The sequence below is a fragment of the Andrena cerasifolii genome, chromosome 5 (assembly GCF_050908995.1).
Source record: "Andrena cerasifolii isolate SP2316 chromosome 5, iyAndCera1_principal, whole genome shotgun sequence".
In the NCBI taxonomy this organism is placed as follows: Eukaryota; Metazoa; Arthropoda; class Insecta; order Hymenoptera; family Andrenidae; genus Andrena; species Andrena cerasifolii.
In genome coordinates, this window is record NC_135122.1 from 7,418,392 (window position 1) to 7,433,053 (window position 14,662).

At 45.2% G+C, this 14,662-nt stretch overlaps 1 protein-coding gene across 7 annotated transcripts; it reads left to right on the top strand.

Moving 5' to 3' along the window:
- The first annotated feature begins 58 nt into the window (after positions 1-58).
- Qvr (glycosylphosphatidylinositol-anchored protein quiver) lies at positions 59-14,601 on the top strand. 7 transcript variants are annotated; one of them, XM_076813346.1, is made up of 6 exons: positions 60-403; positions 2,348-2,742; positions 4,493-4,641; positions 6,784-6,831; positions 7,222-7,368; positions 8,159-14,601. In XM_076813346.1, the coding sequence occupies exons 3-6, from the start codon at positions 4,617-4,619 to the stop codon at positions 8,413-8,415; spliced, it is 477 nt and encodes a 158-aa protein (XP_076669461.1). In that variant the 5' UTR covers positions 60-403; positions 2,348-2,742; positions 4,493-4,616; the 3' UTR covers positions 8,416-14,601. The 7 variants fall into 7 exon arrangements, with proteins under 7 accessions (XP_076669465.1, XP_076669461.1, XP_076669463.1 ...); XM_076813348.1 differs by having other exon boundaries at positions 2,455-2,742; XM_076813347.1 differs by lacking the exon at positions 60-403 and having other exon boundaries at positions 455-2,354; positions 2,455-2,742.
- Positions 14,602-14,662: the final 61 nt, after the last annotated feature.

Sequence of the window (14,662 nt, forward strand, 5' to 3'; positions counted from 1 at the left end):
GTTTCTCGTCGGCTCTTCATGGTGCTTGCCGCAACACGAGGCAACGACTGGTGACCCGTCATATTGATCGACCTGGATCCGCAGTTCGCCTCTATCCGATTGCGCGGCACGGGTGGCGCTTCCGCGGACCGCGCCGCGACGCTCTCCGACGCTTAAACGCTAGCGTAGTCGCAACCACTGCACCTGCTTGCACCGCATCGTCCCGCCTTACATGGAATCGTCCACCGCCATGCCGGTGGTGCAGTGGTCATGAAATCGGTCAGGAACAGCGACGATCGCCGACAGTTTCCGTGATTCCTTCCGATAAGCCACGCAGGGGTGAAATCTCGCGGTCCCTCTCCCTCGCTGAATCCCGGCTCCTTCCAACGGCTCAGTATCCGGGATATTCCTCTGTATGAGTTGTGTACGTATCGACGACGGTATAATCAACGTTGCGGATCCTCTTCTCGCAGGAGTTTCTTTGTTCGCTCCAATTGTGCTTTATCCGTCTCTGCGTCGAGGTAGTTGAAGTGTGTAGTCATTTTTTACGCAAGTGTCACAGCTATGCAGTATGCAGCACACGGAGAAGGCTATGCAGGAGGGGAGGCATTGGAATACCAATTTGCACTGTCTTAAGTTGCGCTCATGCCGCTGTTGTAATTGGTTCGTTACGTTCCCCATCGGTTTCTCACTCTTCTTCCTCTTCGTCAGGGGGTGTTACAGAATCGTTGCGTGTCGGAGTAACGGATTTAGTAACGCTCATTTTCTTTTCTCGACAAATTCTGTTTGCCAATTCTGTGATAATGGAATTTCTGTTTCATTTTTCTGGTTACTCGAACAAGTGTCAGATGTATAATAAATGGAACGGTCGACCGTGGATGGCTGTCACATCTGTCTGATCATAACGGCATTATCTACTGAATCGCTTCTATTAACTTCTCCTTAACGCGGCTGATATTTTGGCTTCTCATCGAAATAGATGCTTGTTAACCTCTATTTCTATGCATTGTATAATTGCCGATGAATTAACTCCACCACTTGCATCGGGTATTTTTATACGCTCGTTTGGGAGAAGTAGTGTTTTGTCTATCGACTGCGAAGAACGAATTTGCGGCAGTACTGTGGCACTTTTTCGAGAGAGGCGGTAAAGACACCGAGGGAGAAGAGTAACCTTTGAAAATCCAAGTTTATATCGTTAATCAGCAGCTCTGAAATTCCATTAGAATTATAAACAAACGCAATGAAGGCCTATAAACTTCCGCTACTGATAAAGATCGAGCAAATAGTCTGTTACTCTGTTTCGTCCTGATTATATAGTCGCACAGCTTCCAGTTCATGCTGCACGGATAAATTTTTAGTGCGCCTTGCACGAACATAAAATCCGTTCTAGAAACTCTCTTTAATATCCAGCTTCAAAATTTCCGCAGAATTATATACGTCACATCGAGCAACAGGTGCTTAAATTTTAGTCTTTATCGTATTTCAATGTTAAACGCGTCGGGAAAAATGGCCCACTCCTAACATTCACTTGGCTCTCATGGGTTTGTTGTAATTTTACAGAAATCGATTTTCCGAAACCTCAGAATTTTCACAATACTTGCTTTTTCGTATTGTACGTATACGGTCGCCGTTGTTGCAGCTGGGTCACCTATAGACTTTGCATGAAACGTTTATTATACTACGTTACACGCTTTCTACCAGCATTTTCCATTATGCATCTCATACATCAAGGTCCATTTCATCTTCTTTTGTGCAAACATATGCGCGCCGGCTAGTCGTTTAACCGATCGTCGTTCATATTGGCCAGTCGATCAATTGCTTCACCATTCACCGGGATTCGAGGCATTATACGAAATTGTGTTCCATCGGAATGTTAGATCAGTGCAAACGCACTCTGGCACGAGATTTAGTAAAATATAGACGCGCCCTACTTTGCTGGTCTGACCGCAAAGGGGGAAATTTCTGAGCACCTTACCGAACAAATAGAACGCTAAAATACTAAGATAATAGACCAGCATCTGCTCTCTCTAAGCCTCCTTTTATCTGTTAATTACTAGCCTTATCAAACACCGCGCGCGAAATTAAAGAAGCGTTAAACTGACCTTCAGAAGTAACGAAGCTCCTTTTAGTTTCCCCGCAACTTACTCCTTTGCTTATAAAGTATCTGAGGTTCACGCGCGGACTACTAATTAGGGATCGCATATCTACGTGCCTCGCTTCGCACATGTTAAAACGGCTGAAAATATAATGCGCATAATCTTATCGTTTTCGTGCAAAGCATGAATGTCACATTCAATTAAAGTAGATTGCGGACTTCCTCTGCAATTTTTCTTCCCTTCTAACGTAACTCACGACGTTGGTTTCGCAGAAGTGAGGTCAGTACGTGGCGCGACATCCCCGAACCACGTTGCCGGTCGACCGTTTCAAGACGATCCCGTCGGAAACGTCGAATCTTTTCGCTTGAAATTCTTTCAGGACCGCCAGCCTCCCCCGGTCGAGCACGGCGACGTAGAAAATCGGCGGGAGGTCACGGTGGCAAACCGATGCGCGACGCGCTTCACAGGAAGATGAAATCGCGACGTTGCGGCGAGAAGCACGGTTTACATTGGGAAATTCGTATTTTCTCGTAGCAGAGTGCCGGGAACTACAAACTGTATCGCGCGACGATTTGTTCGGCCGAAGGGTGCTCGCCTATCCCCTCGGAAATTCGTTGTATATTTTGTACGTCGCGAGGACCAAGGATCTTCGTCAGTGTCGTAAAAGGTATGGCGATAGCTCATATTTTATATCTCAGAGGGCTTCTTGCGCTTCGTTTTAAGACATTTTTTTCATCATTTCGCGCGCTGCGCTTAAAGTGACCAAACGTAATTTCGAGCCCGTTAAACTTGGCTGTTTATACGTGGGACTACATTAACCCTCCCTGTAGTTTTGTTTGTGTTATACATCTTAAGGTAGAAACGGGGGGATTACGCGTGGCTCGTAATGTAAGTTATCTGTTCCTCGCGAGATTACACCAGTCTGTATTAATCGCTCTGTGCATCTGAACGGAAAGCCCATTGATTATAAGATTCGCGGGACAGTGGCGTAGTGGCGTGGACAAAGCCGCTGCAGGTTTCGGAATAAATAACTCTTGGAGTAAACACATCATCGGCTGGAAGCCCTAGCGCAGAATGCAAATGAAAATCCCTTTTAACGGATTAGACGCTTAACGTCGTCTCTATCGCCAAGCACTTCCTCACCCTATGGGCAAACAACGTATTTCGCCCGTCGCATCGATGTTACACGACAGGGAAGGGGTGACACGAAACAGCCATTACCACGAACTCGCGGCATTACAGTTGCAAATCGGCTATAAAATTTATTCTGGGCGGATTAGAGTAAAGTTTAAAGTTTATATCAAGCGGTTCTTCCCGGACTTGTGAATTGCAATTTTCTAAAAAGGGCATTACTCGAATTAGGATCCTTGTGGATCATTGCAATCATCTATATTGAACCACGCCTAGGGCTGCTATCCGCAAAATCACTAATCTAGGACAAAGAGCATTAAAACCCCAGGCTTTTGCACTTGAAACCCGGAGGGTTTTTAACTATTTCTTATATTAGGTACGATATCCGAAGACAAAAATTTCTGTAAATTATAGACTGCGACCGCAATCAAGAAATAAAGAAAATATTTATGAATTTTTGAACGAGCAGAATCGAGAAACGGGGATTACTACAGAACATCCCCACGACGTCCCCAGGCGTCCAAAAAAGGGGACAAATCCGGGGAAACCCGGGCGGATGGCAGCCCTAACCGCGCCAAATGCCTTTTCTCGCATATACCGTTAAATTCACAGACGGCATTTGACAAACTATCGCGTAGCCGAAATTACGCGGATGATTTAATTTGAAAAAAAAAAAACAGGAGAGCCCACGTTTATGAGAACATAATTCCTGGCTTCTGAAATGAAAAGTACGGTTGTAAATGTTAAAACGCCCCTAATGAATCACCCAGTACAACCGCGGAAGAGTAGCATGCGACATCCTGTTGGCTCAGCTGTTTGCCGCAGTGTAGCTTGGCGCAAGATTGCGTGGAAAGCTGGATATACCGACGCAAAAATCCTTTTAAGTTACTGGATATCGTTATAAAACACTGTCCTCGTAGTTCTTTGAAGTCTGTGCCAATAATTGAAATCCATACAAACCACTAGCACGATGCGCGTGTAACGAAATCGAGAAATTGATATGAAACGAATCGAGAGGGGAACGCTTCGAGCTAAGAGGTGTTAAGGTGCCTTCAATTTCATCTCGTAATATACTGTTTTATTGATCTGTCGCTTCGCCACGTAACGGATAGATTCATTTGAAATATCGATTTTCTAAAACAAGCGACTTTATTTCAGCTCTAATGCGCTTTGCCCCTGATTACGATCAGCCGCGCGTAGTAAATGCGGCTGCTGAGACGTGTGCGCGGTAATCAAAGGCGAAGCACCGTATGAGGTCGCGAATTTCAACTTTTTCCTTCTTGCAGTCGATTGCCCGACGGTCGAATGCAACTCCGCGAGTTGCATACGACGCGCATTCCTACTGCAGGGGTAAATTCGTGACACGGCATGAGGCTGGACAGCAAGTAAGAAGAATCAGTGGCGGAAAACATGGGGGCGAATCGCTTGATAGTGGGTGAGTGTCCATAGTAACCGTTTCTTACACATTATTCGTACGAATTCGTCGAATCAATCCGATTTACTGTTCGTGTTTTCAAATCGTGTTTCCCCGTGGTGTTTGCTGAAGGAGCCCCAGACACGTTACACGTACACGCACACGGAAACGTAGAGACTATATACGCGAATTTAGGCGAAGATACATTATACCGACACGATTTCACTCGGTCAATTATACTTTTTGCAATTGGCTTTGGATAGTTTAATTTTTCACTCTGTATTTTTGAGGAACTCTTTTTTTTTATATAAGCTTAAATCGTTAGAAACCTTAACTTCTGTGGCCTCGACTAATATTATCCTCGTTTAAGTCATGCTACATGCACTTTTCACGCAACGGATTACTTATCAAGTACAGTAATGTGTAGTACTTAATTAACGAGGCTGACAATTAGTTTCCACTTGCACAACGTGATCCATATTTTCGCCCACCGTGGCACGAGTATCCACAATGAGGTGGAAAGAATGAGAGGCACAATTCACAACACACCACCAGACTATGTCGCTTATCGCTTACCACCCTTCGAGTCATCTAGAACATCTTCCCCCCCCTCGAAACGATAACTCTGCCTGACTAGTTAGAGGTACGAATGGGACGTGCTTTATCGATCGTTACGGAGGCGATCGAGCGCACTGTCTCGGGTGAGTGTGCAGACACGATAAAAACAGAAGAAGAAACGTAGCGATACAAGTGGAGCTTGCGATTAGCGTAGATAAGGGTGGATTCGTACGGCGCGTCGTTGGTGATAAAAGTGTCTCGTCTCTCCATCTTTTTTTCGCTAGAACGAGGTGGATCGTTCATCCGTGCTGTTCTGATAAGACGATAGCAGAAGTGGGCAGTTTCTGAGGCAAACTGGTAATCGCTAAAGTTGATCTCCAGCAATTTTCTTAGAACCCTTTTCATGCGAATGTGGCCAAGCAGTTGTTGGGAGTTGAACTAGTTCGAAATGCTGCCGCGTTCAAATAAGAAATAGATTGCCAGAAACTTACTAAATATAAGAAAAACAGCAACTACTTCATGGAATGCCTGATGCTCAATGAATAGCATTCTGTTTTTTAAACGAGGAACTACGGACTATTTTCATCGCCAACGACACACTGTTAATATACCCGCAACCTCTTTGTACCTAGATTTCTTTAAATAACGATACTCTAAAATCAATTACGCTAGTTAGCATGCGTACGATCGCTGCCCCTGTGCACGAGGTACGTAAAAATGAGTTCATAAAATTTAACGGAAGTAACGATAGAAGTTCGCATCATCGACTGTCATGTTCTTATTAACTACATGTTCTCCACACATGCCTCATCAACAAAGCATTGCCGCATACTGGAAGGTATGGAAATTAAATACGGGGGTTGAAAATCAGATCGGAGAAGTTTGTTGCCACGCGTAGTTAAACTTAGAGCACGTGTTACGGGAGAAAACGTGATTGTTGTTTTATAACGCGTAAAACCGAGGAATTCTGACACACGAGTCGTGAATTATTGACCTATTCTACTTTCACAAGTTTCGGTCGAGTTCAGTAGCCTCCGCTACTAGTTCCAAGACAAATGAATGTACTATTTACATCGAAACGTCTATATGCTTCTTCCAAAATAGCAACGTCTCCACTTTTTTTTTTTTAATACAAAAAGAACTGTAAATACTTCTGCTGGATTACCTACTGAATAACATAACAGAGTTCATAATTGGAAACACGAGTTGACTGAACAATCTTTATCAGGTACGTGAGATATAGAAGGTGTCAACAACCATCAAGATAATGAAAAATGTTACAGGAAATAGCTGTTAATCATTTGCGCACAAGTCTCGACAAAATATTCTGAATACAAAATCGTGCGATTTGATCAGACAGCTACGTGACCGATAAAACATTCGTGTATCAAAGAACCCTAACATTTGTAGCCGTAATTGAAACTAGATGCAACCATGGTGATAATTAGAATCGTCACAATAGCAGGCAGTAGCAGTAGGAAAAAATAGTTGTAGTCCTAGCAACGTGCACCCCCTTTTGTTCTTCATGATTATCGTTTCGTAGCCATTCGAAGTGAGAGTCCCTAGTTATAGTCGTCTAAACCAGTGACCAATGTTTCGTTTCAGCGGCAATTGTACTCGCGGTTGCCACCGTCTGTCGCGCGGAGTGCCAGAGTGAGTGATCAAGCCAGCTTCTCCTCAGTGTCCTTGTTGCCATCGTTGCCTGCCAACGTTATTCTGCAGGACTTGCGTCTAAAGATTCGAATTCCTTTCTACTTAATAATTTCGCGACGAGGCTTGCCTCCTGTCTTATTATTTCCAACGACTGCGTTGCATAAACTTCACGCATACAGTTAACTTTCCGTTCACCATTGCTCAGATCTTAATTTCTACTCGATACTCTTACGAAGCAGTTGGTTTATTTGTTTCTTTTCTCAAGTAGATCATAGTATAACCGCGGTCTCGTAACACTTTAGCAGACGCCTTGCCATTTTCTATACACTTCTGTTAGCCGGAGCTGGAGGCACGACGGTCGCTCTCCTTCATTCCAGTCGTGTTTTACAGCTCGCTCCGTTTACTGCTACGAATGCGACTCGTGGACGGATCTCAGATGTAAGGATCCATTCAACTACACCGCACTTCCAAGGGACCAACCGCCCTTGATGACCTGCAACGGATGCTGCGTGAAAATGGTTCGCAACGCAAAGTCGCGTGAGTACCGTTCATAGTTTGCAAAGGGCCATGTGCAGCATTTAGAGCGTAGCGAAGGCAGTTCACAATTCCACAGCCGCGTTCGCCTAATCACACTGTCCAACAGAATTGAACTTTCTTTCCGTTTTTTTTAACATTCAATAGCCGCTTCTTATAGATTTCTGTGCACTAAAAACGTTACGCGATTCTGTGACGCTGAGCGGCCCACGCGCCATTGACTACCACTGTCGGCGGCGCACCTTTTGCCAAACTCTTTCGTTTCTGTATTGTAAACAAAGGGTGTTTTACCACTTCTGCTGATGGTTTCCGGAGGGAAAATGTCTGTTGTATCGCGCGGAGTAGTTGGATTTTCTCCTAGACCCTTAGTTTTTGAAACATATCGAAAGATATCTGCAAAAATTGGTGCATTTCGGGTGTCCTTTTCCCTTTGATCGTTGTTTAAACATATTTAAATGCTTATAATTCAATAATAACTTATATCGTTGTGTTCGGAAGGGTTCATAGAATAATTTGATGTAGCAACCGAATATCTGCTACTGTTTGAGCACAAAAGATGTTCAAAGTTGAAAATTTGCATTTATTTTCAAAATTGAATTTCTCGAAAACTGAGGGCGATGGCGACAAACGGTTCGCAGATTCGTTTCCAGCGCACAAAAATCTATAAGACACGGCTATTGTTACAGACCAAAACAGCTGTTGGACAGTGTTATGAAGAAAAGCAGAAAGCCTCTCCCAAACTTCTCGCCGCAATCGCCTTTGTGATGTAACGTTAAGAATTATCTGCCCGTAGCGTACGAGAGCGTGAGGCGGACCTGCACTTCGCAGCTACAGATAAACTTATTCATGGTGGACCACGTGTGCATGATGGAAAGTACCGGCACTGGTCACATGTGCTTCTGTGAGGAGGATAAGTGCAATCGTGTCTCCCCGACCTCGTGTTCGAATCCCGCACTCCTGCTGATCCTGTCGACCATCCTTGTACTACGCTCGGTCATCTTAGGGGTCCCAGCTTGCTTTGTAGAACGTTGCAATGGTCACGTCGTATAACACTGATTTACTCGATTCACCCACTGTGATTCCGATCATATCCTCGTAGACGTTTAGTTATTTAGTCGGCGACACGAAAACTCTCGTCGGGACGAGCGATTCTGTACAGTCACGTACACCGAACAGTTTTGGATAAGCGTACTACTCTCTGTTCCTTTTCACGATGATGGGAAGCGAGAGGTAAGATATATGTATACGTGTTTCACGGAAGAGAAGAGAATCGATCGGGTTCTTCGATCATTAGAAATACCGGCAAGCTCAACGATCGGGGCGAATAATTCGAAAACCACCTCGACTAACGAACATATCGCAGACGTTTGTTTCTCTTCTTTTCTCCTGGAGATTCTGCACTCTGTATCGCTCATCCCGATCCCCCTTTCTCCGACATAGATAGTAGCGAGAGATCTCGACCGTGTTCTGTGTAGACCAATCATTCGATTCTCTATCACTCTCACGATTTTACCGCGAGCCCTTGATTTTGGTTGACGGCTCCTGGAGGGAGCACCGTTGACATCGATGCAATGAGTTTGTGGTATGAGCACTAAAGAAGAGCTTCAGTTTATCTCACCAAACATCCATTTGTTATACGAGAATTTCTTCCCGAGTTTCTCACTTATTTTGCACGAAACTACCTACCAAGTGTTTTTATGCTCGTACCTTATGTTTCAATCGTCTCTTGAATCATTAGAGGTCCTTGAGTTTTCCAATCTTGTGGGGAAAGCTATCCATTTTAAATTGCCAGGACTTAGTTACTATTGCCGTGCTTTCAATGGTTAAACTTACATTTTTATTCAACCTCGATCTTTCGAGTACCATTATATTGCATGGATTCTGCGATTAATCGTCCAAATTCAGTTTCATTACGTTTCTGTCTAATGCCCGATGCATCTCATCCTCTCATAGGTCATTTAGCAGCAAAGATATCAAACATTGTTTCCTAGTTCTCGCAAGCACTTTGACAGCCGCTTAGAGTTTAGCGTCGCCTAGAATGGAGGTGCCTCTGATAGCTACGAGAAAATAGAATGGACCGACACGATTTGGGTTCCCTGGAATGTCTTTAACCAAATCTCTCACTGGCTTGCTGTTACCTCTGTTTCGTGTCAGGTTCGTCGCGTTTCTAAACGAATACGTAAAAACGTAGATATGATATTTGCAACGTGGTTCGATCACTGCAAGAATTAGGAGTTACCGTTTTGTAGTTTTATTATCTCACGTGTTCGCCGCTTTCCCATTGCGTGCCTTCTGCACTGGGAGTGACGGGCTTTCCCTTAAGGAGAATCTAGAAGTGACGAAGGACGACCGTGTCAAGGCACAGAGAGATGCAATTAAGAAACAATGAGAACGATCTGACATCGTTTTGGTGCATAGAAGTCGACTGTCGGGAGCATTCCGTAGCGTATGTTACCTTCGAAGTACGATAGAATTCGTTTGCCACATTCGACGCTTATCAAACGTTTGATACGCATTGTTTATACTACTGAAAAGTGCCACGATAATAAGCATCCTATTGCTTTCGAAGTATTACACAGCGGTGCAGAGGAATTTCAATATTGGAAGGTAACTTTGTAAATAAATCGTCTGCCAAACTAAGTAGCGACGAAAGATTGCATTATTAACGTAGGTTTCTGACTCTAAGGAGTCTAAGTCAAGATTGACGCGCCGCGATCCTCTCTCAATTATCTTCGATCAAGATTTGCAAAGTAATAAGCATAATGCTTGACACTCGACGTCTATGCGCACACTTCTCGATTTACCCTTCGATCAAACTTCTTCTACTTTCACGGCGATTCTCTCTCTCTCTTTCTCTCTCTCTCTCTCTCTCTCGCTATGTGTCTGTACTTTCTTTACTCTTCTTCGTCACTGACGGTCCCCTGAACTTTCCTCATTCGCTACTCGTACCAGACACCGGTGTTTCGCGGCTCACGCACCATAAGGGAACGAAACGAGAATGGCAGCCCATGGTACACCGAGCTTAAGGTAGACTACGGTCAGGCCGCATGGTTTCGGCATGCCCATCCGACAGCAGCGTCATCAAAAGCAGCAACAGCAGCCCGGCGAGCATCGACAGCAGCACATTCGTGTTCGACGTTTTCCGAGTTTGCCCGCGCGCGTGCCTTTCCACCGTTCTCCGATCGACATTCGAGGCCGAGAATAACGAGAGCGACCACTTCTGAAAACCGCGGCTTCATTCTACGAATGAAATGGAATTGGAGTCGATGAAAGGCACGCGCGCACGAATGTATACCACGGTAGTCCTTAGTGAGTTCTGCAATCACGTATTTAGCAGGAGTGTGTTCACACGTAGAAACGAGCGACTTCGAGTGCATGGATCGTAGCACCTTTCAGTATAGTGTGTTGAAAGTCGCGGCAGAGGAGAAGCTACAAAAAAAAATCGTCCGACAAAACGCTCAGCGAAGTAATTCGGCAGAATTATTTCGATAATTTAGCAGACCTCGAGGTCAGGCGTTGTCCAAGCCGCGAATTAGAGGAACAGATTTGTTCGTCCGTTCCCTCTGTCCTCCGACGTTCAAGTCGCCGTGCAACAACACCTTGCATGACACTTGCATGACCCTGTTATTAGTATTTTTGCGATGAACAAGGAACTCCATGTCCGTGGCCGTTGTTTCGAGAGGGAGCAGCCTTTCCACGAGAATTCCTAGGCAAATTCTGCAATGTTCGAACACCTTCAACTGTCTCCGCAAGGACGGTTCAAAGTTCCTCCGAGTAACGCTTTAAAGGAGCGAAATCTTCTTAGAGAAATCAGAGGGGAGAATCGAAATAGGCATCATAAAGATGTATTCCGGCAGATCCGAAGATAGTCTGTCTCCCACGCGAAGCACGGCTCGAATACAGAAACCCGAACACGAAACCTTCCACCCCGACGAATGCAACGCGAGGCAGATCGAATTAAGAAAGCACAACGTGGGCCTTCAGCTTCGTTTGTGCCACGCCATCGTCGATTTCGAAACGGGCCGAGCTTTTGGGGCTTCGAAACGGGAGCGCGGGAATCTCTGAGCACGCAACGAGAAACTCGGCCGAAGAAAGCGACGTCGACTCGCTCGAGCGTACTCGTCCCATTCGAGCTTCTCGATCACGCAGTCGTTTGAAGGATCGGCTGGCACGGCCAAGTTGAACGCGCATGTCCTCACAGAGAGGCTTCCGGTTGCGGAGCCTCTTGCCAAACAAGCTTCGGTGCTTGCGTTCAATAAAAGCGAGCTAACCGGTGTTTCTCTGGCAAGCCATGCGGCTCGTGTCGCGTCATTTGTTCATTGTCGCACGCGCGGCTGCGAGGCTACATTTTCTCGATAATACACTCTCGACTTTCTTCTCTCTGTACACCTTTTCTACTCCTGGTTTGTCGTTGCTCGACAAGCCCCCGCGTCTGCCTGCTGCGCGCACCCCCTCCGGGCGAAAATCTTGGACACCTACACCTCCCTGCAATTAAATTCGCTCGGTGATCAGCGCCTGAAAGAGTTCCATCCGTGGAATAAGTCCCACGGAGCTCCATTTGCCATCCTCCGGTCTGAAATCCCACGTCCTCTTACGATCAGACGAGCTTTACAGAGTTCCTCAGGGAACACCCTTGTGTCCTCTCGCAAACGTGGCAAACGAAGGATACGTTGCCCGCAGGGTGATCCCATTTTTAAACGCGGAGACAGCAGGCACGACAGGGCCGCTGCAATGACGGCAGTGAATCAGCATGTGACACGAGGGAATCTCATTTTTGAGTCTAGCCTCGCAGCTGGAAAGAATCCACGTATTGCCACATCGTATCGACGGGTACCATGCGAAGTGATGGGCGGATGCGCCGAGATGAATCTTAAGCAGTTCGATCGGGCACGATCTGCACCCGACGTGCGTGAAACACTGCGGGCCGTGTTGCTCCTCTGCTGAATCACTTATTCGTCCATTTTCTTAAATAACCGACCGCTACGCGGGCTAATATACAAGCATGCTTTAACGACACGCCGAGGCTTCGCGGATGTCGGGGCGGTTCGTGCCGATCGAAGCTGTTTTCGATCGAGGATCGACACTTATTCTGTCCGCCTGTTTTACACGAAAACTCATATATTCAACTGCTTGCATAAGGATGAAGGATACCGTTATCGATGTACACTCTGTCTGTTACAAAACGTCAATGTTTACGTGCGCCGAGATGTCAAGCCGACGTATGCGACATGCTCTACACTTTTAATCTCGATGTTGGTGAACATTTTGCGCATACTGAATGGTGTATGATCGATATTTATTTACCGATGCAAGTGTCAAGAACCCCTCTGTCTCTACGTGTCGATGTGTACCGATTGTATGTCGTTGCCCCGAATTTGTTAATTTTTTTTTCTTCTTATTTTTCTACCTCTTGATTCTTCATTAATGTCGTTCTGATTAACTTAAGGAGATTCTAGAGTAACTCGGTGGCATGGTATATGATGTTTAAATGGTAAAGTAGAGTTTTTAAGCAGCACGTGAAACTCGTTGTTCCCCGTCTGGCTCCGAACGGACACGATTTTGGTTTCGAGTCCCCGAGGCTCTTTCGATCTTTCTTATTGTTTCGTCGAGCGAAACGATCATGGTGCCGGCAATGTTAGAATCCGTACGAGGGAGCGCAGAATTATATTGGATGCTTCTGTTCTTTCATTCGATTATCCTCAGTTGATTTAAGCTTTTGTACGCTTTGATTAAACTTGTTATGCTGGATATCAATTAACCGATGGGATGTTAGCCGACGGAGCGAGCAATTACCTGGACTTTATAGCTTCCTTGTCAAGGAATCTGACGCTCAAGCTTTCGAACATTTTACTGCGTCAAGCGCGACAGAGGGTTGACGAGCTGGATTCCTCGAGGAACTTAGTTACTATTTATTCAAACGAATTGTCAGCTTTTTCTATTGCAAAGAGGGGAGTTAAGATCGCAGGTGATAGAGTGATTATAATTTTCATTGATGCACATACCGTTGCCCCCGGCGGAGTAATAAGTTCTCGGTAACCACTCTATTATCGAGAAATAGTTGAGCGCTGTTTAACGACAAGCATAACAGTAACATTCGAACGCAAACCGCGGTAATAAAGACGGGCATACGCCGAGCGTGCGAGAGTTCAGCGTGTCTTTTATGGCGAGAGCTGTCGATGATACAATTATTTGCCCTAGTTTTTATGAATTTTTTACCAGAATTAGTAGGATAGTGATACGAGATTACGGAGACTAGTGTTAAGCAGTGCTTGGCTATAACGGGCGACAGACGCGTAACGCAGATGTTGAGCACGCAGCGTTAAGGAGTACTCTGGTACAAATAAACCGGTGGATATTTTTCACTGATCGTCGCGCGGCATGGGTAATGAGTGTTGCACAGTGGAGGGAAACAGAGGAATGCGAAGGAATATTGCCAAACAATTGTATTCCCTGCCACGAATCCCTTCAACAGCAGAATTATGTCCAGACCAATGCGGAACATGGGGTTGTTAACGATTGGCATTTAAATTCTAAAATAAATAATCGGCTGAGATGTAAGTGGGTTTATTACGTGAAAATCCTAAGGAGATGTCACGTTACTAGCTTTCTCAACATTCACCATCCGGGATATCTACGAGCTCGACGGAATAACGTGGCGTTGTCCGTGGGAATCGTTTAAAGTGCCGAAGGGACTTTTCGAAGTGGTGCATTAAGAGTTTGAAACGGGGTGTGGAAGTAATGTTATATCAGATGTTGGACACCATAAGGCGAACGTGTTCAGAAGCTAGAGATGAGCGAAGCGGTGATACGGGCATATTGTAATTTAATGATTGTTAATAAGATTGAAATGGAGTACCGAAGGCAGGCAATTCTAAGAGTGCGTTGTACCATTGCGATTTGATTGTTAACGCGAATACAATTAGAGTATGAGATGCGAAACGTGATATTTTATTCACTTACCTCAATAACAAATATACATGTATGTGTAAATATACGTTTCTCCCTTCTCTTTATGTCACTTCGAAGCAATATTTTCGTCACGCGGATCGCTATTATAACGAGGGAATTATAAGGATAATTGTTACGATTACGCTCACCGGTCCGCATTAAGGAGAGCTGCGTTTCGGGCGAGGTTTTCGGGCACCGAAGATGGGGAAATAATCGAAGGCCTAGTTTGGCCTGACACACATTGTCATGTCGTATCGCGATGTACAATAAAGTTTATATGTCATTGGAGTTACTTGCTTGTGTCTCGGAAGTGTTAATTTCAGAGTCCTTCCTTTCGATGCCGGAGAAA

Excerpts from the sequence above, each read along its gene's own strand:
- Qvr (XM_076813350.1), top strand. The coding sequence starts at position 4,617 with ATGGGGGCGAATCGCTTGATAGTGG. Across the intron at positions 4,642-6,783 it reads GGCGAATCGCTTGATAGTGG|CGGCAATTGTACTCGCGGTT; the intron begins GTGAGTGTCCAT and ends GTTTCGTTTCAG. Across the intron at positions 7,369-8,158 it reads GGTTCGCAACGCAAAGTCGC|CGTACGAGAGCGTGAGGCGG; the intron begins GTGAGTACCGTT and ends ATCTGCCCGTAG.